Source organism: Perca flavescens, chromosome 11 (assembly GCF_004354835.1).
Source record: "Perca flavescens isolate YP-PL-M2 chromosome 11, PFLA_1.0, whole genome shotgun sequence".
NCBI classification, from domain to species: domain Eukaryota; kingdom Metazoa; phylum Chordata; class Actinopteri; order Perciformes; family Percidae; genus Perca; species Perca flavescens.
In genome coordinates this window covers 14,937,405-14,964,294 of record NC_041341.1, presented here as the reverse complement: position 1 = coordinate 14,964,294, position 26,890 = coordinate 14,937,405, and the positions used below count along the sequence as shown (strand labels likewise).

The 26,890-nt window shown below is 41.5% G+C and overlaps 1 protein-coding gene across 1 annotated transcript in view; it reads left to right on the top strand.

Annotated features, from left to right (window-relative positions):
- The window catches only part of clybl (citrate lyase beta like), a 66,129-nt gene extending 46,065 nt beyond the window's left edge, over positions 1 to 20,064 (top strand). The window contains exons 3-8 of the mRNA XM_028592232.1: positions 5,772 to 5,960; positions 11,295 to 11,396; positions 13,626 to 13,719; positions 13,918 to 14,085; positions 18,261 to 18,385; positions 19,758 to 20,064. Coding sequence (XP_028448033.1) covers positions 5,772 to 5,960; positions 11,295 to 11,396; positions 13,626 to 13,719; positions 13,918 to 14,085; positions 18,261 to 18,385; positions 19,758 to 19,853 — 774 coding nt within the window. The 3' untranslated portion in view covers positions 19,854 to 20,064. The remainder of the gene's footprint in view (positions 1 to 5,771; positions 5,961 to 11,294; positions 11,397 to 13,625; positions 13,720 to 13,917; positions 14,086 to 18,260; positions 18,386 to 19,757) is intronic.
- The last annotated feature ends 6,826 nt before the right edge of the window (positions 20,065 to 26,890 follow it).

The following is a 26,890-nucleotide window of genomic DNA, read 5'->3' as shown; positions in this document are numbered from 1 at the left end:
TTAGTGTGTGTCAGTGTGTGCGTGTATTTACATCTGTGTATATACATGTTCTTGTGTGCGTGTGCTTGTATACTTGCAAGCTCAACACCTCAGAGGACCCAGGAGACTCGAGAGAAACTCCCAGTCAGGCTGCCAAGACTCACAAACGGGATGTAAGTTGCTCACCCAGAAAATAGTCCCTGTCCCAGCCAGATCAGAAAGCTCTTCAAATACAAACCTCACTGTGTGTGTGTGTGTGTGTGTGTGTGTGTGTGTGTGTGTGTGTGTGTGTGTGTGTGTGTGTGTGTGTGTGTGTGTGTGTGTGTGTGTGTGTGTGTGTGTGTGTGTGTGTGTGTGTGTGTGTGTGTGTGTGTGTGTGTGTGTGTGTGTGTGTGTGTGTGTGTGTGTGTGTGTGTGTGTGTGTGTGTGTGTGTTAAGTGTCATGTGTCAGGTATCGATTGGAGTCCTTTGGGAGGGTATGATCAGTGAACGAAAGGTCAAGGTGCATAAGCAAGTGATGACAGCGCTGTGATTAGCATTCGTTGCTCAAGAGTGGAGAGGGCTTGTCCGTTGTTGGAGCACCTAGAAAGTGGAGGGATTTAAAGGAGTGAAAGTTTTAAACCTTTATTCTCACGTCACACACGTTTTTAGATATCAATATAAGTCATAGATTACATTTGAGCTTCTCTCAGGTCTTTTGAGTAACTTTTGATACACACACTCATGCAGCTGATCCAGATACCGTGGGTTAAGGGCGAGGATTGAGGCCGAGCGAGGGATCGGAAAATGCTGAGACATAGAGAACAGAGAGGCCCTCTCTCCCTCTCGCATTATCCTGTTACACTCTTGTGTTTTCACTGGCAGAGCCGCTCTGTGCTACGTGGGCTGCGCAACGCAACACTCGGAGAGTAACCCCAATAGGAGGAGTGATGATGGAGAAGGAGATGAGGAGAGGAAAACATTAAAGAATTGGAGGAGGAGGAGGAGGAGAGGAATGGGGCAGATGTTGCCTCACAGCAATGCTATACTTCTTATTTTGCAAGAATGTTACTTAATTAAAATGTTCTGTCTTAATGGCAAGGCACGTTGACGTAATCGGACCCTAGCTAGCTATTTGTCTTCTATTACTTCTAACACAAATTTATGCGTCATTGGCCATTTGTTGTCATGTAATTGGTTGCACTTTTCACATGTGGGCTCAAGACACATGTTTGCACTTCACTTGTTGTGTTTTCACACCTTCTTTACCTTATTGGCACTTTGGCCACATTAACTGATTTTGACACCAAGTTAAAAAGAAATTCATCCTTCCAAGGATCTTTCAAGACATCGTTCTTTCTCCACATAGGACACCTTCAGTTTCATTTCTACTCAAGAGCTGTCATATGGTGGAGCTTGGTAATATTATTGTTAATTGACTGACTTTGGAATTATATTGGGGGGGGGGATTTATTTGGTCCAGATGTATGATATGTTGTATTGAAAAAGTAAAAAACTTTTATTGAAGCTTTTGTTATACATGTATAGAGTTTTGCTGATAAAACACAGTCAAGTGAAACGCCGATAATCTTTAGTTATCGTTGAACTTGTGCATTATTTACTTCACTACAGCCATAGATCATGTTGTATTTTTATTTATTTCTTGCTTGGTATTTTTTACCCATTACATGGGTCGCATCTGCAAACCTTATATTGTTTGAAGTACACCAGATTTTGTTCTGCTTAGATTTAGGAATACCTGATAGGGTCATGATTTGAAAATGCCCTCCAGCTCATGCACTTCAAAGCTCAGAAATAAAGCCAAATGTTAGTCATTTAAATACCTTAATAATAATAATAATAATAATAATAATCATAATAATAATAATAATAATAATAATAATAATAATAATAATAATAATCACAGTCTAAAAACTAATCATTGATTTAAAAGAAAGATAATAGATGTTAAGTGAAGCGTAATAATTCCTGTGTTAGTTGTTGTGAGTAGTCTGGGCTAACCGTAAATTAGTCCGACTATATTGGTGGAGACAGCTGTACTGGGAGTTGCAAATGAGACATAAATCGCTAGGAAACCAACTGATGCATAATCACTAATGAACAAAATAATTGTAATTCTGCAGAGAATAGATTATATATGTGAAGATACTGAATGATGGAACTTGCCTTCATTTTTCCATCAAAATGGATACATAGCCTTGGGAATTAATTTCCCAAAAACACAAGCTTGTAATGAACTGTAACCAAAGAGCTGTAATGAGATCTTTTCATTGCTAATTAAAGTGAATAAATAGTGAGTAATAACTAGATGTTCTTCCACCTCCGGCTGTCAGTTTTGACCAACAATGACAAGCAGGTTTCACTATTTACAAATTCCTTCTTCTCTATCCTGCTAGTTATGTCTTGTTGTCTGCCCTGACAGGATAACGGATAACACAGTGTGCCTCCAACTGACAAGAGTGAAGGCCTGAATCTCCTTCTGCTACGTCTCAGTTATCAATGTAGCCTGAATTAGTCTGTCATCTCACTCTAGCTTACTGTAGGGCAGCGTGCCACTTGTCAAAACCCATCCACGATGACTTGAAGCCTGCTTACACACACCCACCGACACACACAGACAGACGAACAAGTGCGTACACAGTCACACTTCAGGCAGGCAGCCTTCACCAGCGATAGTTTACAGCTCATTTTAAATGACATCGCGAGATGCACAGCAGGATGCAAAACGCCAGCTCTAAAAAGGATACAAAAAAGAAGGAAAAACAACCTACTCTCATTTTGTTTCCCACTCTTTTCACACAGCCATATATATATATATATATATATATACTTTCAGAATAAAAAACACAGCACTATACTGTTTGAAGGCACCTTGTCAGTGATAAAAGTTGTGCTCTACATACAGTACAAGTGTTTTTTGAGAATGCAGACAGACAAACACTGACTTGCTAATGTTGTAAATTATCCTAATTTATGCCATTACTCTTATGTATTTAGCTGTTTCTCAGGCAATTGATACCCACAACTTTTAATTTCTAGAAACATTTGAATCTATCCCTTCTTATGCCTTTTCTAATACACATTTCATCTCATGCAGACCTTTTTATTTTCCCTCTTTTCTGTCCAGTATATACACTAACAATCATTGTCCTGAGATCCAATTTAAATTGGATAAAGGGACAGAGAGTGCGAGTCTACATCCAGAAGTCTGTCCAGAGGCAATGTTTGACGTTGCTTGTTTCAAGCTGCATGATGGCAGGGCTGGACATCCATGATCTGATGCTGGAGAGGAAGGCTGTCCCGCTGTGGACTGTACACACATCAGTTTGGACGTAACAGTCTGATGTGGTGTCTACAAGGCAGTAGCCATGCTGTGTCACGTATACACAGCACTCTGTAGGATCCTGAGCGTCGAGGCTCAGGCTGTGTGTTAAGGAGCTGACCTCGCTCTTTGGAAGGTCAGCCTCTCTGCCTTTGAAAGGCTTCTCGTGTGCATCTATGCATTCGAAGGCCCTGCCTGCATGGCCAACCGCTCGCCCGCCTGTCTGCCTGTGTGTCAGCTTCTAATGATGAAGATGATGGAGGGAATCAAAGAGGAATGGAGCTGACATTGGGGCGAGCTCTCCATGGGACACCAGGTGATTGGGGAGGGAGCTTTGAAGCAACTTGTTGGATGGCTGTCCATTAATGTAAAATATCTCCTTTTCAAAGGGCTTTATTCAAGCTCGGAGTAGCGGAACCCATAGGGGTCAAGGTGTCTGGCGTAATAATATCTCTCTCTTACTTTACAGAGAGAGAGGGAGATAAAAGAAAGGATAGTGCACAGTGATTTGGCCTTCTCCTTAGCCGTTCTTGGCGTCATGGTTTCAGAAATACCGTTCCAAAAGGAGAAAAGTGTAGGAGACAATCCTTGCAATGAGCGGTCTCTGGTTACATTAAAAGGATTTTATACATGTAGGTTGCTAGTATCAGGCTGAGGTTGGAGAGGGAGACCCTCTCCAGTCTATTTGATATGTGAATGTTATAAACCATGCTTTTTGATCATTTCTGAATCGCTATTTATTTAGTTTGGTCAAGGATCAATGTGACTCCTGGCTTTATGAGGCAGCCAGCGGTTCACACAGATCAATTTTCTCCAGTCACCGTGAACTGGGGAGGGACAGACAGAATTTAATCCTCCAAGTAGCAGGTTTATGAATAGTGAATTATGTCTGCGTAAATCGCTCCATCCGTTTTAAGTTACTACTGGACAGTTACGGGTTTAACTTGGCCTACGAGAGCGACAGTAAGCCAGAGTAACAGAGAGGTTACAGCAAAACGTAGTCAAAGATCACAGTGCCTCATCATATGGTGCGACAATCCCTCTTGTCTCATTCAATGAGGTGAAAGACAGACATAGATGACACACAACAGTCCAGCCCGCTCATGACCCCTATTAAATCCAAGCAAATCTTTGATATGTAGTTTGATACCATATTTTATTGATACTGGAGGGGTGTTCGTAATATCAAGTACAGTTCTGCATTCCAGGAGATCAGAGCGAGGGCTGTTTTGTCTCAGAAGCTGTCCCGTGACCCTTGAGAGACGGCTCTCATACAACTGAACCTATTGACTGTAGCCCACTTTAGTTTTTACAAGAGATTGTGATGTATGGGCTCCCCATGTTATATCTGTCTACAGTTTCTATTTCATGCACACATTACTTCTGAGATCGGTCTTCTAATGAACAGCCTGTTTTAGATATTCCACTCAGTGTCAGTTTAAGAGTATTTTTTATTTGAGAGAATTTTTTAGTAGTTTAAATGGAAACGGGGGGGATCCCAATCTGAGCATCTCCACAACACACACACACACACACACACACACACACACACACACACACACACACACACACACACACACACACACACACACACACACACAAGCACTCAAAGGCTCCAGCCTCTGATCTGACCTGACAACTCCTAAGCTACCGTTTCCTCATGCTGCTTAACTCGGACCACATTTCTCCCAGAGAGCCTCTCTCTTCTCACTAGCCGGACTTCTCTCCCCATTTCATCCCTCTTTCTCTCCGTTCCTGTAGCCCAGCATCTGGTTTGAATAAAACGGCGTGTGCTACTGTGTTACTGATAGAAGTTAGGACTGTAGGCTTCTCTTTGATTTTTTTTTTTTTTTTTTTTTTTTTTTTAACATCTTCCTCATCTCTCTTCCTGCTCAGCTCATACAATGCCTGCATTGAGAGAGCAAAATTGAGTGTGCAGCGTATGTGTGTGGATTGGTGGCATACTGTATATAGATAAACTGCAGTCAGGGGAGAGTGCAGGTGTTTTTTTTGTTTGTTTTTTATGTTAATGTTTCATCTTCATATTTATTCCATATTGGCTTTGTCAACCACCCACACGTATGACACATTATTAGTGTCTGCAATGTGTTGTTTATTTTTTATGATCATGCTTAATGGTCAATATAATTAATGTACGTAGCCACATTTCCTTGGGAGGAAATTTGACTTTATTGCATTCTTTATTGCAATTTATCCAGTACTATTTTGGTGAATGGAACTGATTTGAATACATCCTTTTTTTCTTGGAAATGTTCAATGGAGCTAGACCAAATCTCAACCTTTATTTTTTTGCTCCATTTAGCTTTTTTCCCATATATTCTTGGGTAGTCATTTCTCATTCAAATGTACTGTTTTGAATCTTAAAAACTCTTTATTAGTGATTTAAAAGTGCAGTCTGACCAGACGCATCACATGAAATAATCATGTGGCTTATGTTCCTGTGCTACAGACAGAGGCCAGGGAGACCATTCCCAGGATGTTAGCGGAACTGGACCTGGGCCGGACGGAGAAGTGTGTGAGGGTGAACTCAGTGTCCAGTGGCTTAGCTGAGGCTGACCTGCAGGTCATTCTGCAGGCTGAGGTTCTCCCTCCTGCCATCATGTTGCCCAAAGTGGAGGACATGCAGGAAGTACAGTGGGTAAGTTCAAGACATTGGCCCACCTTATAAGTGCTCCTGTAGTGTTTTTTCTAAGTCAAAGAATGCTGAATGGAGTAATCAGAAATATTTTTTTCCCAAATGATATGTAACCACTTCCTAAAAAAACGAACAAAACACAAAGTTGCAATACATGTAAAAAAAAACTAAACAAGCCCTAAAAATACCCTTGACTTTTCTCTCTTTCACCTCTGGTTGTCTTTTAAAAAACACAGTGGAGCTCTTGCACAAACTCATGAAGTAAGAGGAAACCACGGGAATCTTCAAAGCAATCATAACAAACTTTTCCATTTCCCAGTAAAAGTGGGAATCGATCCCTGTGGCAGGACTCAGGGACAGACAGAGTGTTTTTCTTGGCCGCTGCTCAAGAAACAGATGACATTTCTTCAGATTAGCTTCAGAAGCCCGATAGTTCTCTGTAACAACACAACTGAACTTACTGGAAACTGCCTGGAACAGTGTCCATTGTGGCTAAGAATTAATTTAATCAAACTTAAAGTACTCAGCCAGACAGGTATGATGAATAAAAAAATATGCCGCAAACATGCATGTGCATGAATTCATGCACTCCTTTGAATATTCTTGAATATTAAAGGAGAAATCCGGCGCAAAATGAACCTAGGTGTTAATAACACATGATTACAGAGTCAACCGTTCTCTGGGATATGTTTTCATGCTAATTGAATGTGACCAGTTTTAGCCCAAACCGCTAGTTAGCTTAGAACGCTAGTCGTCGGGGCACGAGGAAAGAAAAAGGAAGTCGACAAACGCCATGCTTGAGCTATGTTACTTGTTGTCTTTATAAACTATCTTATTAATAAACTGTCTGTACAAAGTTCTCAATGCTTCGGTTTACATGTAGGGACCCTCATTATGCTACCATGGAAGTGTGGTGCTATTTTGAGCCTTGTTAATGGTATAGAAATAGTGATTTATTTATTTTTTTTTACTTTCCTCGTGCCCCGACGACTAGCATTAGTGGGCTAAAACTGGTCACGTTGGATTAGCATGTAAACATATCCCAGAGAACGGTCAACTCGGTAATCATGTGTTATTAACCCCTAGGTTCATTTTGCACCGGATTTCTCCTTTAAGTCGAAAGGCTATCTTGTCAGTTGTGTATGAGGAAGATCACAAACTGCTGTGAATTTTGAAAGTATATATCAGTTTGTTTTACAAATTCAAAAGCAAGTGAGAATGCAAATCCAGTTGCCTTAGACGTGGTACTTAAAGGTCTCCTGTCACGTCTCTGACTAAAAGTCTTCATACATGTATCACAACCTGATAGACGAGATTTGATGTAAAATATTACAAGCTTTTGCATTCTTACAATGGTTATTGATAATTGCTCACAAACTGTTAAAACAATTTGCAGTGCATTGCCCACTAATATTGTTCCCAATTGCTGTTTTTATAAATTGCAATGTGTCCATACTAACTGGGCGTGTGCTCTAGTCAAGAGGTGTTTGTCTGGGCTTGGCCATCCCTCTGGCTTTCTATAAAGGGGCGCTGTACGGATGTTAGGTCCCAAAAGGTCAGGAGACAGTGACATCATTAATGCAAGCCTTTCTGATCAGCTCCATATGGTTCACTTAACAGGAGAAACCAGGTTACTGTCTGCCCCTTTCACTGTTTGTGTCTGAATACGGTTCAGAGGTGCTGTATTGAAGTACTTTTAGCTAAATACGTTTTATTTTACTTTTTCTCTCTCTTTGCATACACTCAAGCAGTTTACCTGAGCGTTGTTAAAGCTTTTATAATTGTGTCAAGCTACACACATTCAAAACTGTGTTCTGGTGATAACACAAGAGGAAACCTTTAGATTATTTTAGAAAAGAGAGAGAGGTGAAAGGATGGTGTCTTGTCTGGCTTTTTCCTGTGTTACTACGCCCGCTCAAACACACACACACACACACACACACACACACGCCTATGCACACACACATCTATATACACTCATACATGGTCTAGGCAGGAAGTTTTTAACTAGTGGTTTTAATTAGAACACATCTATTTCCTGCTGCCCTTTCTTTCTTCCAAGTATAATTGCTGACAGGTGTTCACTAATTCTCTCCCTAAGCTCAGCCGTTTCTCCCTTTGCTACTTTTCCTCACTTAAGTCAATTTTATTCTGCATTAATTTTCCGTTTTTTCTTTTTGAAAATCATCCACTGTTATTATTAAAATGATTATGCTGAAAATCACAGTCAGTCCATTGAGAGCTATAAAGTGATTAAGTAATTGCCTGCTTATGTTTTTTTTTTTTTTTATCATACTAAAGCTTTGTTGCAAAAACACTGAGTGCACTGTAAATCTGTTGGATTTACAGTGTGTTTGTCAGGGTGTTTCTGCATCAGCAGGTGCATGTGTGCTCCTGAAACAGTCAAGTCTGTAGCTCTGGATGGGACATTAATTCATTCATGTATGCTCATCTAATCTTGTCCCTCAAACTTTCTGTGTCTTCTTTACACATACTTTTCTGTGTGCGCATTCATACGTCTGTGTTGTAAGCATATGTCTGATTTTCTCCACTCTTGTAAGGCAGCGCAGTAAATCCGTCACTTGTTTATTTTTCTCCCTTTTTTTATTGATATTAGCACAGGAACCTCCAGACTGATTTGTCGCTAAAAGATGGACTTGCTTGTTTCTCTTTGTGTGGAAATCTTTAGCTCTGCCTTTCTCCTCTCCCCCGGCCCTTGTGTGACTGACAGGCCTTATTGGGCTATAACAGGCGGAACTCCCTCCTTTGTCTGAGGACAATTCTCACACAGATTCGGAGCCGTGTGCATTCTTTGCCCACCACACTATTTGGTGTGCACTGAGACCGAAAGAATCGCACCCTGTCCCGCTCCTCCTCCTCTACTCCTCCTCCTGTCCCCTCCCCTCATCCCTTTCTCCGCTTCCCCTCTGTGAAATGAACACTTCAGCAGGCCGGAAACATTTAATCTGGCCCCCTTTTGAAGAAAATTAATTGAAACTTGTCCCACTATAGCCTCCTTTCTCTAGCTCCATCCCTCCCTCGTTCTCTTTTCATGATTGGGTGGTGAAATTGTCAGAGGGCTTGTTTGTAGCGTGGCTTTCAATGGCAAGAAGAGGTGTTAGTTCTTCTTTTTTCTTTCCTTTACTTTTTTTTAATTCAGTAGTGAATAACATCTTAAAGGGTCCTTGTTTTGAGAGCCATTGGCAGCTAATGGTCGCTGTATATGCTCTACAGGAACAATCAACAAGCACTAGTACCTCTTATGCAGTGTAAATCAGGCCCTCAAAAGTGTATAATAGCTGAAGAGGAGAATACAGCAGGACAGAAACATGTAATCGGAGAGGCTAGGAGGCTCTGTAGCCAGCGGTGTCGCATTGAGCTGTCATTTGTTTTCCTTCACCAGAATCCAAACAGCCTGCTCTGCTGGCCGCGGCCTTGTTAGAGTTTGCGTGGCACAGTGTCGTGGTGGTAATCTCTGTGTGTAATATCAGCTAGGTTTCCCCACAACAGGCCATATCTATCTACTTTCCTCTGTCACAGAAATAGGTTTATCTACACCCTCTTTTCACACTCCCTGATCGGACCCCCCCCCCACCCCTTCCTGTGTTTGCGAAGGAGGGGGGGATATTATGCTAAGCCCCCAGCGTTAGTTTTTATGTTGCCATAGCAGCCCTGCTCCCACAGGGTTGTGACCTCAGATGATTACAGTACAAAGCCTATTGGGTCTTGAAACCCTCTTTGAAGATGAAAAGTCTTTGATGGTTTGTATTTATGCAAATCTCTCAGATATGATTTATCCAACTGAGATTGAATGGAGAGATGATTAAAATTGCCCCTATTTTTTATGAAATCCTTCAATGGAGGCCCACTCTTTCAGTTTTGAGAACAAGAGTGGTGAGTGCGAGCACAGGGGTTGTTTTGCTCTTCATTTAGAAAAATAGCAGTGCTATACCTGAGGTTATTTATATCTGGTTTTTCCTGGTGTGTCAAAGAGGGAGCGAGGAAAAAGGAAGGGGGGACATGGAGTTAGACATTTCTGCTCTGAGTTTTTGCGCCCTCTTCTTTTCTTTCCCCCCCTCCACCCCCTTTTTTTTTTTTTGACTGGCTTTGAAAGGAAATATCTGACGGAGGGGGCTTTTGTGTGTTTCCAGATGATAGATTTTGGAATTTGGGCAACCCCACTGGCAGTCCAGGGCTAGCTGTGAACTGGTCTGTTGGAAAAAATGTAAATGCTTTGGTCTTCAAAGAATTAAACTTGGTTTTAAAGCCTTACTTAGGTGAGCTTGCATATTAGCAGGAGTCGTGCAGAATAAAGGCCTCAGCAAAGTGTCACATCACAGTCTGATTGTTGCTCAAGTCTCCCTGTTCCCCGCCATGGAGGGGGGGACACAAAACAGAATAATGTAGGAGTAAAACACACTCAAAGACATCCCAAATCTTGTTTCTTCTCTCCTTTTCTGTATTTTGTTTCTTCTTTGGTTTGCCCTGTGTATGCATGTGCTCGTGCGTGCATGTGTGCATTTACATGTGCATACTCTCTCAGGGGAGCACATGCTGTAGTTGTGCGGATCCTGTGAAAGAAGGTAGAGCAGAAGACTTCAGACGAAGGGGGAACCCTGGTGATATTGTAAAATATTTCATTTCACCCGCTTTTGTTGCTGATCTCCTGTGCTCGCTCTCTCCGCTATTTGAACCCACATAGATGTGTTTTTGAGTAAGGACTGAAATGAGAACAGTGCAGGTAATAAAGGTGTCAAGATTCATACTAAAAGTGAGTTTTTGCACCTTAAGATTTCTTTTCTCTCCTCAGTCTCTTACCCCACAGTGGATTTTGAAAGATGTGTCATATCATTTACGTATTTTTACTGCTTAACATTTTCTTCTCCCAATTTTTAAATTCACTCTTGACTCAATAGCGCAGTATCTCCGTGTGAGTTTCCTGTTTTTCTCATTCATATAACTAATAATGCATTGATAAGTCCACTGAGGGCGGCAGCTGCATTTGACCACAATTTCTACAGAGGAGCAGACTTGACTTGAACAAAAATACAGTAACAGAATTTTCATTTAAATTTTCATCTGTGCATATTATACACAATATAACAAATGGATTCAATCCTGATCATAAGTCTGAAAAGTATTTTCAAAACAGCAAATGCTGTAGAGAACAGCAGCTGCACCACAAAAGCACAGACATGTCATGAATGTGACGATAATGACAAAGTAGCAAGAACAAATTAATTTATTGTGATTGTTTTGGAGCTTCATTGTTTTCTATTTACAGATACTGTGGGTGTTGTTAATGAGTTGTGCATAAGATTGTCCCTGTGTGCTTAGTTTGTTGACAGGTTTCAGCACAACTTGAAAGGGCGGGCACTGACAGAACCCATTCGTCTGGTCACCTTTGTGGAAACCGCTGTGGGCCTGCTTAATTTTAAGGTAAATTACAAACAAACCCCCCAAAACTGCCTGCGTAAGACATTTTGCTGTTTGTCCATTGTTCACTTTAGATTAAAGACTGCATCAGCGAGCGGAGCACTCCACGTGTCCAAAATGAAAGGGTTTCAAAGCTTTTGGACAGTCTCTCAAAATTAGCCTTTTTTGTGTCCTTTTTCTCTGTCTGTCTGCGTGTGTGTGTGTGTGTGTCTCTCCATCCCTCTCCAGACACGCTGACATTTTTTAATTGGAACGGTTTTAATATCATCATATTGAAAAAAGTTCTTAATGATATTTTGGCAAGCATCAAAGCAGTTCCTGTTATAGTACAGCACGACCTTCAGCTACATGGGGAAAAGGGCATGGTTTTGGGCATTTGGGGAGAAACAAGCTGTCCTTCCTTCTTTTGATTTGTCTTTTAGTTTACCATCCTTATTCTGTGACTGTGGTTGTCAGTGTGTGTGTGTGTGTTTTGATGGCAGGGGGTGCCTCTGTGTGCTTTCTTGAGAACACCCTGTATCTTTGCCCAGACTGAACCCCAGGTTACAAGCATGGAACATTTTTTTGCTGTGGCACAGCTAGTGGTGGAATTAATTTGGAGGCCAACAAAAGCCAGGAGACACATTCTTATTGTTTCACCACAGACAATCACATTCCAGATTTTGTCCTCTCCATTCAACAATAATTGTGGCCAGTAGTCTTGTCTTATTGTATTGTCTTGTACTTGTTATTGTTTGACATTTTTCAGTACAGGTACTTTTTTTTTTTTTTTTATGTGATTTGTAATGAGATGGGACTCTCGGGATCGGTACTTCAGTGGTTCTCTTCCTATATTCATGACAGAACCTTTAATGTTGCTGTAAACAATGTACAGTCGGATGTGTCCAATTTGTCCTGCGGAGTGGCACAGGGGTCAGTTTTGGGTCCTATTTTGTTTTTACTGTACATTTTGCCACTTGGTCAAATTATTGGTTGTTTTAAGGATGTATCGTATCATTTCTATGCCGACGATGTCCAGTTGTATTGTTCTTTTAATGACGCTGAGTTCCATCGTTTGTCTCTGTTCCTAGAGTGTGTGTCCTCCATCAAAGACTGGCTGGCCACTAACTACCTGCAGATAAATTCAAACAAGACTGAAACGCTGATCTTTGCTCCAGACCATAAGATCCCGCTGATCAAACAGCACCTTGGCTCTCTGGGCCCCTCTGTCAAATCCAGCCTCAGAAACTTGGGGGTTGTGTTTGACCAGGCCATGTCTTTGGAGACACACTCAAAACAGCTCGTCCGAAATTGCTTTTATCATCTTAGGAACATCTGTAAAATACGCAAAATATTGTCAAAAAGGATCTGGAAATGATAATTCACGCTTTCATATCAACAAGACTGGACTACTGCAACTCTGTTTTTACTTGTCTGAATAAGTCTGCCCTGAACAAACTGCAAATTGTTCAAAATTCTGCTGCTAGGCTTTTAACAGGTGCTCCTCGAAGGTCTCATATCACTCCAGTCTTGTCGGCTCTCCATTGGCTCCCGGTAAAATTCAGGATTGATTTTAAGATTTTAGTGCTGACTTTCAGAGCCTTAAACGGTCAGGCCCCACAGTACATCCTGGACCTTTGAAAGCCGTATTCCTCTGGCGGACTCTTGGTCCGCTGGCCAGAACCTGCTTGTAGTCCCTAAGACTCGTTATAAGACCCGAGGGGACCTGTCTTTTGAGTTTGTTGCTCCCAGACTATGGAACGCCCTGCCCCTGTCCATGCGTCTGGCAGACTCTGTTGTCTCTTTTAAAAAGGATCTGAAAACATGTTTATTTAGGAAAGCTTTTGGCTGATGGGTTTTCACTAGTGTCACTTTAATTTCACATATGTATACACATTCTACATTGTTTGTTTTACCTCTTCTATTGTACAGCACTTTGTGATTTTATCTGTGAAAAGCGCTTTATAAATAAATTTTACTTACTTACTTACTTACTAAAAAAAAAAAAAAAAAAACTAACTAACTAATAAGGATTACTAAGATTTGGTGTTGATGAATTGTTGTGTGAACATGCCAGTTTTGGGCTGCAAAAGAAACTCCTAAATCCAGAATTTTTTTAACTACTGTTGGAATATTAGACTATAATTAGATTTACACAGCAGCCTTTGTGCCAACATGTCAAACATTTCTCGCCCTTTTTACACCTGTGTCACTTTAGTCAGCCTGTATTATACTAATATATATTCTCTCCAGGTGGTTTGTGAGGAAATCCGTCGACTTGCTCCCAGCGCCGGTCTACACCATGACGGCGTAGTGTTTGGCTCTGATGACTTCTGTGCCAGCATAGGTAGCTATTACACCTTCTGCTTAACCTTTTCACTATTTCTTGTCCACAAATGTGCTGTTATCCCATTATTTCTTTCTGGATTTGTGGCAGAGAACATTGTATTGTAAAATATGCCTGTCTGTAAAAGCATGTCTCAGAGGTCAATCCCCATTTTTTGACCTACATGATGTGAATGTACACCTATATTTTGTTCTCAAGGTGCCACACGGACTAAAGATGCCAGGGAGCTCCTTTATGCAAGGCAGAAGGTGGTTGTGACCACCAAAGCGTTTGGTCTTCAGGCTATCGACCTGGTCTACATTGACTACAAAGATGTGGAGGGGATGAGGCGACAGGCCAGAGAGGGAGCTCTCATGGGCTTTACAGGTAAAGTTCCTGACCTATCTGGGTCTCAAATCTGCCCATGCCCCATTTAACTAACGTCATTTCAAGCTCAACATGTCTGTCTACCCCCAATACCTCTAATTTCTGCAGTTTCATCACATCGTTTTGACTTTATGCTTTATGTGTTTCCCATACATTCTTCCCTCATCCATATGGCACAATAACAGTCTTCCCTCAACTTCCTGTTGCAAGCTGCATTCAGGCAATTCAACATTTAATTTTTCACTCCTTCTATTCTTCTGTTACTCAGTCTTGCTCTTCCTACAGTCCAAGTGAAAATAGGATTTATGAGTTGGTTGATAATTGTTATAAAATGTGGTTTAAACGGGTGCAGACATCTGGCTTTTCATTAGACATCGACATACTTTTATTGTTCATTGTAATGAAGGTATCACTCAAAATGACCATTGTGTCTAAACTGGCTGCTTTTTTTTTTTGTAGCACTTCAGTTGCTGCTGAAGTGAATAGTGAACAACACTGCCATCCTTAAATGCTTTTCTGACATTTCTGTTATGCCCACCATGAATTGTTTTTTGTCAGTGCACTTTGGTGCGTACCTGCTCCTGTGCGTGTGTGCAAGTATGATTAAAAGGGAGTAAAAGTAGCGGTAGCATCTATTTTAACAACGCTCTGTGTGTCTGTAGCCAGGCAACGCTTTCAGAATGTGTGTGTGTGTGTGTGTGTGTGTGTGTGTGTGTGTGTGTGTGTGTGTGTGTGTGTGTGTGTGTGTGTGTGTGTGTGTGTGTGTGTGTGTGTGTGTGTGTGTGTGTGTGTGTGTGTGTGTGTGTGTGTGTGTGTGTGTGTGTGTGTGTGTGTGTGTGTGTGTGTGTGTGTGTGTGTGTGTGTGTGTGTGTGTGTGTGTGTGTGTGTCCCGCAGAGTGCATGTAAGAGACCACAGAAGGCAGGACAGGCTGTTCCAAAGTGGATATTCCAGTCATTCTTCCTTTGCTGCAGCAAATATATTTATTCTGGTATTTTCATCCCTTGAAGACTGCTCATTTCAAAATGCATTTCCCACTGTGGTCTGGGTCAACATAAAGTGTGAGGGGAAAAAAAGAAGTAACAAATCTCATAATATAATGTTTAATTTATTACGTTGTAATGTTTGGATCATTTTTCATCGAATGCGAGATCAGTGAATGAAACAGAACAACGTCAGCAATAAGCCAGCTTTAACACTGGAAAGAAATGGATGAAAAAAGGACTTGACACTTTTTTGGCTCTGTATAAATCCCAGAGCACACTCTCCATGTTGCACTGGCCTAGAGGCACGTTACCTGCACTTCACATCATCAAATCATCTTGTAGGAGAGCTTCTTGCTGTCTTATACAGTGACTTATTTTCCAGATGACCTCATTTGCCACCTTTATTCTCTCTGTGTGTGTGTGTGTGTGTGTGTGTGTGTGTGTGTGTGTGTGTGTGTGTGCGTGTGCGTGTGCGTGTGCGTATCAGAATTATTCAGCAGATTTCTATCTGTTTAGAGGATTTATACTGTTTCACTGAACGATTTAACATTTCTCTTTTTCCAGTTCTGCAATGAAGTATTTACACACTGCTGCAATGTTATGTATTATGTTTTAGTTTTCCTCAACTGTATGCATTTATTACAACCATATAATCTGTTTGTTTTTGTTTGAATCAAAATTACTTTTTTTTTAGCAAAGAGTAATCCATAAAAGAAAGCTGGAGGTGTTGTTTATAGGAGATAAAAGGTATAAAAGCTAATGATGGAAGCAGCCGGTTAATGAAATAAATGGTCAGATTTGATATGGAACAGAACCATTCAAAGCACTGGATTAGTGGCTTACAAGCCATGGGCACTCTCTATAATCTTAGTTAGTAGCTATTACTGGCCCGAGTGTGCTTAAGCAATAATACGGTGCGGCCAAGAGCCTCTACCTGTGCTGTAATTGACCTTGGCAGTACCTAAGCCGCATATAGAACCCATTAGCACTGAGCACAGAACATACTGGTGAAACACAAACGCCCGGTGCTTCTTATTGGTGCACAAGACAGGCAAGGAAAAATTCTGCAAAACCTTGACAAGTATCAAATCTGTTGGGAAAGAAAGTCATTAATTTTGGGGATTCAATTGTGCGGTATCTTTTCTTTATAAGCACCTTGTTTTATGTGCAGTAAACTTTGTGTTGCTCAATGGTCCTTCAAAAGGTGTTTGCCTCCCAGAAATAGAAAACGGTTGCACAAAATACTCTGCTTTCAGGGACTGCATTTCACTTCCATCCGCGGGACCCTGCCCATCATTCGCCTGAGAGCACTTTGCTAAATAGCAATCCTCCAATGAGATGCCAGCACCACATGGCAGGCTTGGATTGGCTGGAGGGCACAAATGATGCCTTTTAGGAGAACCAATGGGTTGTAACTGAGGGCACCTGAGTCACCCTGTCTGTTTCTTCACTCCGTCATTCTCCTGTTGTTGTGTACGTGTATAGACACACACACACACACACACACACACACACACACACACACACACACACACACACCCTCTTTGAGTATATTTAAGCGTGCCAATTTCAGTGTGGAAACATGCTCCTGTCTTTAGCCCAGAAGTAAAACAGGTGGCAGAGGGTGTACAGACTAGTCTTGCCTCAATCGGCATAGAATGCAACACACACACACACACACACACACACACACGTACACATCTCCAGCGTGGCCCTGGTTAGTCCAGAGACTCCAACAGAAAATGTGCAGTTATAGTCTCTCTGCTTCACACAAACATTCATGAATTCGCAGTGACACACTAACAAGTGCCAAATGTCATTTTTTTGTAGTATGCACATATAAATGTTGTGTAATCAGAAGTCGCAAGTCAATGAATTATCTTGTCAATGGTAATTGTTCAAGCCTTTAACTACAGTGTGTTGATTGTGTATGTGCTGTGTGTGTTTTTCTGAGATTAACTGGGGTGAGTGAAGCTGGATGAAGGGAGTGGGTTCTCTCCTCCCCTTTCCTCTCCTGTCCTCTCCTCCTCTCCCCTTCTCATCTCTCTTCCTCTCTTCTGGGCATAATGTTTCGCTCGTGCAGCCCGCCCGCTCGGCCACCTTGAAGGATTTGTTGTCGGCGACAGAGCTAAGCCCTAAAGTGTCCAGTTCCTGCTGGCTGCCGCTGAGCTGTCGTTCTCACCAGACATTTCATAACCTTAACTTATCACTACAAGTTTGATCTGCAAATGTACACGGGATTATGTCTGTGGCGTTAGCCCACATTTAACTGAGAAGGAGTGGGAGCAGGAGGGTGGGGGATTGTGTCAGACAGAGCCTTAACTCCTTGTTAGGCTTGTGTTTCAGTTGGATAGATGTCATTTCTGAAAGGTATGCAACCACTGACGATGAACATTTATAGAAATTGCACAGAAGCAATATAAAATGTCTTCTTCAGATTTACTTACAGAATATTTTTAGTAAGGATGCATGAAAACATTATTTTGAACATGGTTATACATATAATACTTGGTCTACATGTATTGTCTTATTTTATGTGATTTTCTGGGCAATTTGTAATGATTCACTTGACTGTATGTCTACTTAGGCTCTGTCAGGTCGTTCTATCGTCATCAGTATTCTGTTCTTGACGTCACATAACAAAGTCTAATTAAGTGTTTGGCAAAGTTTCTGTTTGACAGCAGGGCTGCAAGCAGAAGGGAGACACTTGATGTCCTTTATGATGCACAGCGGTCCTGTGCTCGTCCTCTGACTTACCTAAGTGCCATACTGACACATAAACACATTTAGTCTTGTGTATTTCATGTTTCTCCTGTCTCATTGCCTCTCTGCGTTGTGGTTCCTTTCTCACAGGAACGGTGCCAGCTCCAGTCCCTCCCAATATTCAGACTTCTTATGTTTCTAGCGGTTTGCTTAACGGTTTCCATTAATAAAATATATTTTTTGTTATAATCAGGGAGGATAATTGGCACAAACTGTGTTATTGACAGCTCTCTGCCAACAAATAGTGTGTGTGTGTGTGTGTGTGTGTGTGTGTGTGTGTGTGTGTGTGTGTGTGTGTGTGTGTGTGTGTGTGTGTGTGTGTGTGTGTGTGTGTGTGTGTGTGTGTGTGTGTGTGTGTGTGTGTGTGTGTGTGTGTGTGTGTGTGTGTGTGTGTGTGTGTGTGTGTGTGCGCGTGTGTGTGCGCGCAGGTAAGCAGGTTATCCACCCAGGGCAGATCCAAGCTGTGCAGGAAGAGTTCTCCCCCAGTCAAGAGAGGGTCCAGTGGGCCAAAGAGCTCATTGCTGCTTTTGACCAACACCAAAAGGAGGGAAAGGTAACGTTAACATCCTCTGCCAAAAGTAAAATCACGTGTTTTTACTGTAAAAATATTCTTTCATGTTAAAAGTGTTTGGTCTAAATATGGTAACCATGGCTCATTGCTGAGACAATTCAGGAGTGTAGCCTGAAAGTGTGTACTTAAGAGGAGTTGTATATCAATATGTATGACTTGACAGATGGTTGTATGCAAATGCAAAATTAATAGATAATTCAAAAGGCACATTGCAATCTCTTAAAGTTTCTGTAGTTTGTTAGCATTTGTTCTGGTTGTACTAAATACTCCAGTAATTTGCTTCAGGCTTCAACCTCATTTAAATGTCCCTTTTAGTTCTTAAACAGACAAAATGCCTTTTTCCAAAATCACTTAAAAGATACTCTAACTTCACAAAACACTTTTAAAAATCCTTTAAAAAAAATTTCTTAAGAGGGGATAAGCCAGGGGAATACTTTTATACAAAACTTTCTGAAATGTATGTCTCCAACATGTCACGATATCTGTGACTGTGTTGAGATGACTGCAGTCTTTCTCTGCTCTGAGACTCTGACTGATCCTTTTGTGTACCCTCTCACACACCTCTGTAGTTCCAGAGAATACTGTACACCCCTGGGTGACTCTCAGAGACTAGGAGATGGGGTGTGTGTGTGTGTGTGTGGGGGGGTGGTTGGGACCAATTAAGTGTACAATATTATTGTTCCTAATTTAGTGCATGGTTGGATCCTGTGTGTTGAGCTCTGTGGGCTATCTGCTGAGGTAATACACAATCTGCCCACACCTCTCTCCCTGCCAGGGCTGCTCCTACTAAGCATCGCCCGAGGGATTCATATCCTACCCGTGTGTGTGTGTGTGTGTGTGTGTGTGTGTGTGTGTGTGTGTGTGTGTGTGTGTGTGTGTGTGTGTGTGTGTGTGTGTGTGTGTGTGTGTGTGTGTGTGTGTGTGTGTGTGTGTGTGTGTGTGTGTGTGTGTGTGTGTGTGTGTGTGTGTGTGTGTGTGTGTGTGTGTGTCAGTCCCTTTGTATGTGTAACACGACAGGTGCTTGTTTTTCATAATTCTCACCTCCAGCTATTGACTGCATTTTTGTGACTTTTTAATGTTTCACTTGTGTATGTCTGCTTAAGCTGCTTGCTACATTTTCTTCTATTTGCTGTAATCAATGACTTTGTTTAGTATTAATTATTACAGGTTGAAAAACACTTTATGCTGCATCCCCATACACACAAAATATGTATTGTAATGGCTCTCATAAAGTGGCATGTTATGCTTTTTTGTAAAGTAATGCACATTCCTGCATCTGTATCTGAGGGAGTGTATTTCACTATGTACGTCTGGTCTAATGTTTCTCTTTCTGCTCTCGCAAAAACCTGTTCAGGGTGCGTTCATCTTCCGCGGCAGCATGATTGACATGCCCTCGGTGAAGCAGGCACAGAACATCATAACGCTCTCAGTCGTGGTGCCAGAGAAATAACCCGACCGGTGGGAAGAAACGGGAGGAACCGCACAACTAAACCCTGACAAGAGAAGGAAACTGGAACTGTTGCAGGTTTCATGACAAAAATAGCACTTCAAAACCTTATGAACTATGTTGCCTGATATAAGTGGATGGTGGAAATTGTATTTTTAATTTAAGTTTTTAATAATTGTTGAAAGATGTTGATTAAAGGACTTTGTTTGTGGTAGCAGTTGCAGTGATGATTTACTTTTGCTGCGATGGTCCAGTTTCGTTGAGGATGATTCTGACAATAGCAGCAGCAGATATCTGCCTCTCAACAGAGTGTTGACGACTACTGCCCTGTGTGGCCACTTTCTTGGCACACTCTGCAGTGTGTGTGCGCCATCATGTCATTCTCCAGTGTGTGTGCCCATGCCTCCCATCTCTCCTAGGTCATGATGAATGCTCTTCCATCTCCACGGTCCAGGCAGCTGGGCGAAAGGGTAAACAAACACAACAAGCCACTGTTGTGGATCTATTCATTAGGCCCCAGTCTTCCAGTCAGGCCTCAGCCCCCTGCCCAGGGCCTGACTCACAAACATCAAAGTCTTTCTCGCTTAAAAAAAACACAGATGGAAGTGCGTAAACTCGCGATTTAGCTTTTTTTGTGTCGGTCTCCTTAGTAAAGACATGCAGCTCGCCCTGTGGCAGCTGTGAGCCTGTGGTCTTGATGGAGAAGGCGTGTGGCGTCAGACACACCATGACCTGTACAAAAAATAAACACTGAATACATGCACATGCATTGGCAGTTTTCATTACCTGATCTCTCATTTAACACAAAGAGTTAAACTTGGATGTTCAGCTATATTGTTTCTAGATTAGATTCACAGTTTCTTTGTTTTTTATCAGCATCTTCAAAAAAACAAAACATTTCCTCTCTTTGATAAAAATGAACTCCTAAACAAGTTCAGTAAAGTCGTTTGTCGTGCTGTCAGAAATAAAAGTACAATGGGGCTCTGTGGAGCGCTTGTGAACGTCTGACTTCCAGAGACAGTGAAGTGGGTGTGATCTTCGAGTGAAACAGATTAGTGGCCATGTTGCTCCAGCAGACCAGGACCGAGGCTTTGTCTCTCTGACTGTGGATGGGAGGATAATTGCGGGGGTGTTGAATGGTTAATAGTGCCATTGGTGACCATGGTAATGAAAGGCACCATACCTCCCCTACCCCACCTCATCCACTCATCTATCTCTCTCTCTCCCTCTGCTTTCCTCTCTCTCTCTCGCTCTCTCGCTCTAGTACTGTATGATCTATTGTGTCTGGGGCAGGTCTGTGGTCTTTGCCAGGCCAGGCCAGACAAAAAGATCGAAACCACTCCTGTGCCCAGCCAAAGACCCGAACAGTAAGCTGTCTCTTTGGCATTTGGCCACATATTTCCCTCACCCCTGGCTCACTTTTTCTGTCGGGAATTCACATGCAGCTTGTTTGTTTGTTTTCACCCAATCTACCATTGTACCCTGAGGTTGGTGGACAAAACCAATAATACGTATGACTTTCTTTAAATGAATAGAGAAACATTATTTGGTTAGAGCCATTTTGCGAAGCTCTGCCGGTCTTTAAAAATCGATGTCGGACAAGCCGCGTCTCCAACTTCATACTTGGTATAATATGTTAAAGAGATGGTTCTTTGACCTTGTCAGTTACAGAATGTGTAGACTGTGAGTAGCCTGTAGTGATTGCTTCAATCCTATTGTATCTTATTTTGGGGTTATGTCATTAACACGGGTTATGCAGATGATTTTGATCAAACTTTGAAACACTTTAACATTGATATTTTAAAGATTCATTCATTTGTCATTTGTTGTAGCTGTGTTCTAATCCCATCTGAAATGAATGCAGAAAAAGTTGCAGAATGTGAAGTGCAGTCAAAATTCTTGAAACACATATACAAATAAAGAGCTGTTTGACAGCTTGATTTAAAGTGCGGTGCTAATTATTGTCTCCATCAATAAATGTTAAAATGAAAGAAGGTTATCTGTGTATAATCGGGTGTTTTCTTCAGATTAATTAGAACATTTACGGGTTTAAGATGGAATTTAAATTTTGTAAGTTTTGTCCTCTCATATGTTGAATAAAACAGCTTTGACTGTCCCTATTGAGCCAGTAGAACAGCATAATTGGCTGCAGAAAGTCATTAGACACATGTGCAGCACTCCGAATTGAACAGAGGCTCACCATGTGACTTTAGTGGTGAAGGAGGCCAGTCTGATGGGACAACTTGGCTTTTCCGAGCTGCTCTGCACCAACAGGTGTCCCCACAGACAGGAAGGAGGATCTCTAAGCAGAGGAAGCAGCGCAGGGCATCATGCAGAGGCGGGCAAAAAGGGCAACTCTTCTTTGGATGATCAGGAAACAATTTGGCCAGTTTATATTCTAACAAAACACAACATCCGCTAAGTTTGTTGTTGATATAATTTGTTTGTCGTTTCCTCCAATAATCATGCTCTTATGTGATATTTCCACCAACACTCACACTTTCTCAGCCCTCCCCCCTTTCTGATTGAAGGCAAAACCGACGATGTCCTTTTGGTCTTTATAGAGCTCGTGTTGGTCAGCTTTCTTGCATCTTTTCAACTTTGGAGTTCAATAACGTTTTGGAATGAAAAATGAAAAAGATTCCAGTGACATCTCTGTAGATGCATCCCTGTCTGCGTCCGCTGTGTAATGCTACATGACATTTCTATTATGTGTGGAACTGATATAATCTTCCCAGTCCGCTCGGCAGTTTTATTTAAATACATCTCTCTGGTATTCCCTGAGAGAGTAAATTACAATTAACACGATTATAACCTCACAAAATGGTGACGGGAATCAATTAGGCTGCGAGCAGTATTTCATAGCCCGGTAATGTGTTGGTCGAGATTGCTTTCATAAATTATGAGGGACAGCGCAGGCGGAGAAAATGCATGTATGCAAAACACTGTCAGAGGAAAATTAAAACGCAAATGTTTTACATATTTTTCCATTAATCTAAATGGGACCCGTGTGGCAAAGATGGTTTTATTCTAATTCCCCGCCCGGGGATGCCCAAATAATGACTTGATGTTTTAATAGACTTCTAATGACAATATATGACAAAGTAATTGCAGTAAAAGATTATTCCCAAGCAATAAAATGCCTCGTTATTGTAGCTGCAGCACAGTTTGAGAAGTGAAGATGTCTTGAGATGTAACGAGTGCAGAGCTGATCAACATAAAACATTTAGTTTAAGCTAATTAACTCTGTTTCAATATTTAATTTAAATTGTGACAGAACTATTACAGCCCCTTCATAATTTTCCGGATATCCCAGCCCTGAGGCAGAAGACAAAATGTTGTTTTTTATAATCAATTATTGCTTTCAAAAATAATAATAAAACGGATTTAAATTCGAAAAGAAATGAGTTCGTTTGTTTTCTTTTGAGAGAAGCATTCTGGGTTTGTAGAATTTAAAATAATGTATCTGCATGAAACTGATTGCACCTTTTGCAATTTTAAGACAAATAATCAAATAACAGCAACAAAATAAAAGGCGGATTATTTGAAAAGCATAATCTGGTAATAAAATCGTACAACCTTTACTTATATTGATCTTGTTTTGGTAATTTTCAATGACATGATGCAAGGCTTTCAGGGTTTTCATTCATCATTATCTGCTACTTTATTCTGAATGCAAACGCATGTTCGAAGAATATTTGTTCAATATTTTCCTCAAAAGCAGCAGAAAAAGCAGTCCCTCTCTTAAAACGCAGAACCTTTTATTTCCCCAATGATGACAGGCGCTTGTCCAGCCTCCTTTTTTCCCTTCCCAGTGCGTTTGCATGATATGAAATCCACAGTGCTGCCTGAGTGATCTGGCACATGTGGACCATTACTAACTTCATTTGAGCAGACCTTTTGTCTGAGTGTCCCCATCAGCAAGGCAGTCCGAGGGGACGGGGCGGCTGGCAGGAATCGGGATCACAGATGCAGAATCCCAACTCTTTTTTTTTTTTTTATTTCTTTTTTTCTTTTTTATCACCTTGATATTGTGACATACATCTTTTTTTTATGCAGTAGCCTACTACACACACACACCCCCAATAGGCCTCATGCAAAGATAAATATTATTAATTTTCTAAACAAAATACACTTTCACTGCAATTGATTTCAGGCTATAGGTGGGACTTTATTTGCCACTGTAGGTCAAACTTAGTCAATAATTAATACAGCAGACAGGTATAAATATCATGGTGCTGTAGCTGCAGCCCACCTGCAATAGGTCTATCATAAAGGTGATGGGCGGGGAGGCGTCGAGTTCTGTGCTACCACGCGGGCCTCTATGTTTCAAGGCTTCTTCATGCTTCTTGCGGAGTTTAGTTCATAGAGGTCCGTGTTAAAGTCCAGGCTGCCCGGGGACTGTTTACCTGACGGGTTAGTATCATCTGCAGTTGGTAAAGAAAAGCAATGTAACAGAAATGAAACCGACTTCAGGCTGGCAACATCTTACCCTCAGAGGTGATGTCTCCTGTATGCACATTAGATGATTGTCCCACAAAAAAAGTAGTTAAATTCTAGTCTGATTTACTTTTTTAAATGTAGGTAAAAAAAAATATAATTTTGTTAGGTGACTTTACCTTCCTCCTCAGCCCTCCTCCTGGCCTGACTCCCCCCAGACTCCCTTCTCCTTAACGGGCTCAGATCAAAGGCTGCGCGGCCCCGGCGGAGACCACTAAAACCCGCCCGCTTTGTCTGCTGTTGCCAGGAGTGAGGAGGGGGGGGGCTGGCATGGAAATGAGACTCGTTACAGAGCGACAAAAAGTCCCTGCAACTTTTTCGTTTTGTACCTCAAAACTCCATCTGTCGTCATATCTCAACTCTCTCAAGTTCCCTTAAATGTCTGACTTAAACTTCACTGCAGAACAAGTTTCTTATTTCCCACTTTATATCGCGTGAGTGACAGCAGCATATCTGCACGTTAATGATAAGAGTACAAACAAAAACCTGGCGTGTATGTCAGAATGATTTATTTCTGATCCACAGCTTACATTAAAGGGGATGGATGTATGTCTAAAGGCCATTTTTGCGTTAAACGCACGCATTTATGTCACAATTAACGTACTTTAATTTAAAATACAATCATTAAAATGATTACACACCTACCTGCACTTGAGTCTTGTTTGTTTGTTTTGTTGTTCTTTGTTGGCCCGGAACGCACCAGACAAGACAGACCAATAGAAAGTTTACGCGACCGACACAGACAGTTTAAGGGAGAAAACAAAGTAACAGCACCTCATAAAATGAACATGTCTGCGGAGGTCTGTGGCCATACAGACATGAACGGAGATCAGATCTCACACCTGCCTCGAGCACCTAATTAGGCAGTACAACGTTAAGCCTGTGCCAAATGAGTGATGGGTTACATACTTTTCTCCTATTGAAATGTGATGAAACATTCTTGGAAACAAATTCTCATATCGGCACATATACATATTCGACTGGGAAACATTGTAACTTTTCAGGCAAATATCTGGTACACGAGTGCGCACTGATGCACGTCTGATCCAGCTCTGCTCTCTTTGTTCTGCCGTGTTTACCTTTACGGTATCGATATGAGCATCTTCCATAAACGTTTCACTTTGGCTGTATCGAACATCCCATTTTTTATTTTTATTTTTTTCATTTTCATAGATGTTTGTGGACAAAATGATGCGAAACACCATTAATTTGTTGGGGCATTCAGAACTTTTGTTGCAGGCCTTACTGGTTAATAACAGGGTGTGTCAACTTCAGGCTTTAGAGTTTAAAGTTTATAACCAAAATATGAAACGTATGCTGTTCCTCTTCAAAATATTTGCCTCGTCAGAAGTATTGTCAACTGTCTTTTGCGAATTTAAAGGTTGATAGAATAGATGATAATTTCCCATTTCTCTGCACAATCGAAAACCAGGCTTTTGATCTGCACCGTCCCCCTCCCTTTCTCTCTCTCTCTCTCTCTCTCTCCCTCTCTCCCCATCTCTCTCTCTGCGTGCAGTTGAGCAGGTGGAGGCCGCGCACCTGCACAGGCAGCTGCGCGCACCTTGTTATTGCTGCCGCTGCTTGACGCACAGATGAGCGCAGCACACAGCCAACAACACAATCCCGACAATACCAACCTCTCCAGTGCCACAGCTCCCAGCCTCAGCGTGTTGCACTTTCTTTTTGTGGAGGGACAACAAGACAGGCACTATTTCTATGAATGATTTGGGGCTAATTATCAGCAATTTTCTATCTAAACAACATCGCAAACAAAATATATTTTTAAACACCCCCCATTATAGGCCTAAATATTATCCAAGCGGGACAAGGATGTATGTATCCCAGCCGTCTCGCCGTCTAGCATTTGTTTGTCATGCTCCGGACTTCCACATGACACCATCTAATCCAATTAAACACGATAACCCTGGACTCACGTATTATTCTCTTCTTTTTTTCCCTCAAGTTGCTGACAAGCACTCTTGGTTTTGTGTGAAAGAGAGCGAGTCAAGAGCCCTCTCTTAATCCCGGGCACGACTAGGAGTGATTGAAAAGTGAAAGAAACCCCTCATTGGTCCTCGAGCTGGATGGTGTTTTCTTTGTGCAGTACTCTGGCTTTTTGTTTAGCACGGTTCATCATGCATAGCACTCCATTCTTTCAGGTCTTTAAAGGGAAATCACGTCCGCTGAGCTGGTGACAGTTATTAGTTTGTATCAGAGAAGACTGTACTTTATGGAAACATAAGAAATCATCCCAGCTGTATTCATTCTCTTGTTAAATAGTTAAAAACGTGTTGTAATCCAAACAGCCTGCTAATTGGGATTTAGGAAACAATTATATTCTTTTTTTTTTTTTGTTCAATTACAGTGTGCCTAATTAGTCGTTTGTTTAACTGGTTTAGGCAGATTAGGCCTGCGCCTGTTATAAAAATGACAGATAACATCCAATCCTTAGTTTTAAATCTCCCCCCGCCCCAAACACTCTCCCACATAGAAACATACAAAAGTGTTCCGTGCAACTTCTGGGATAAATAACAGTTATG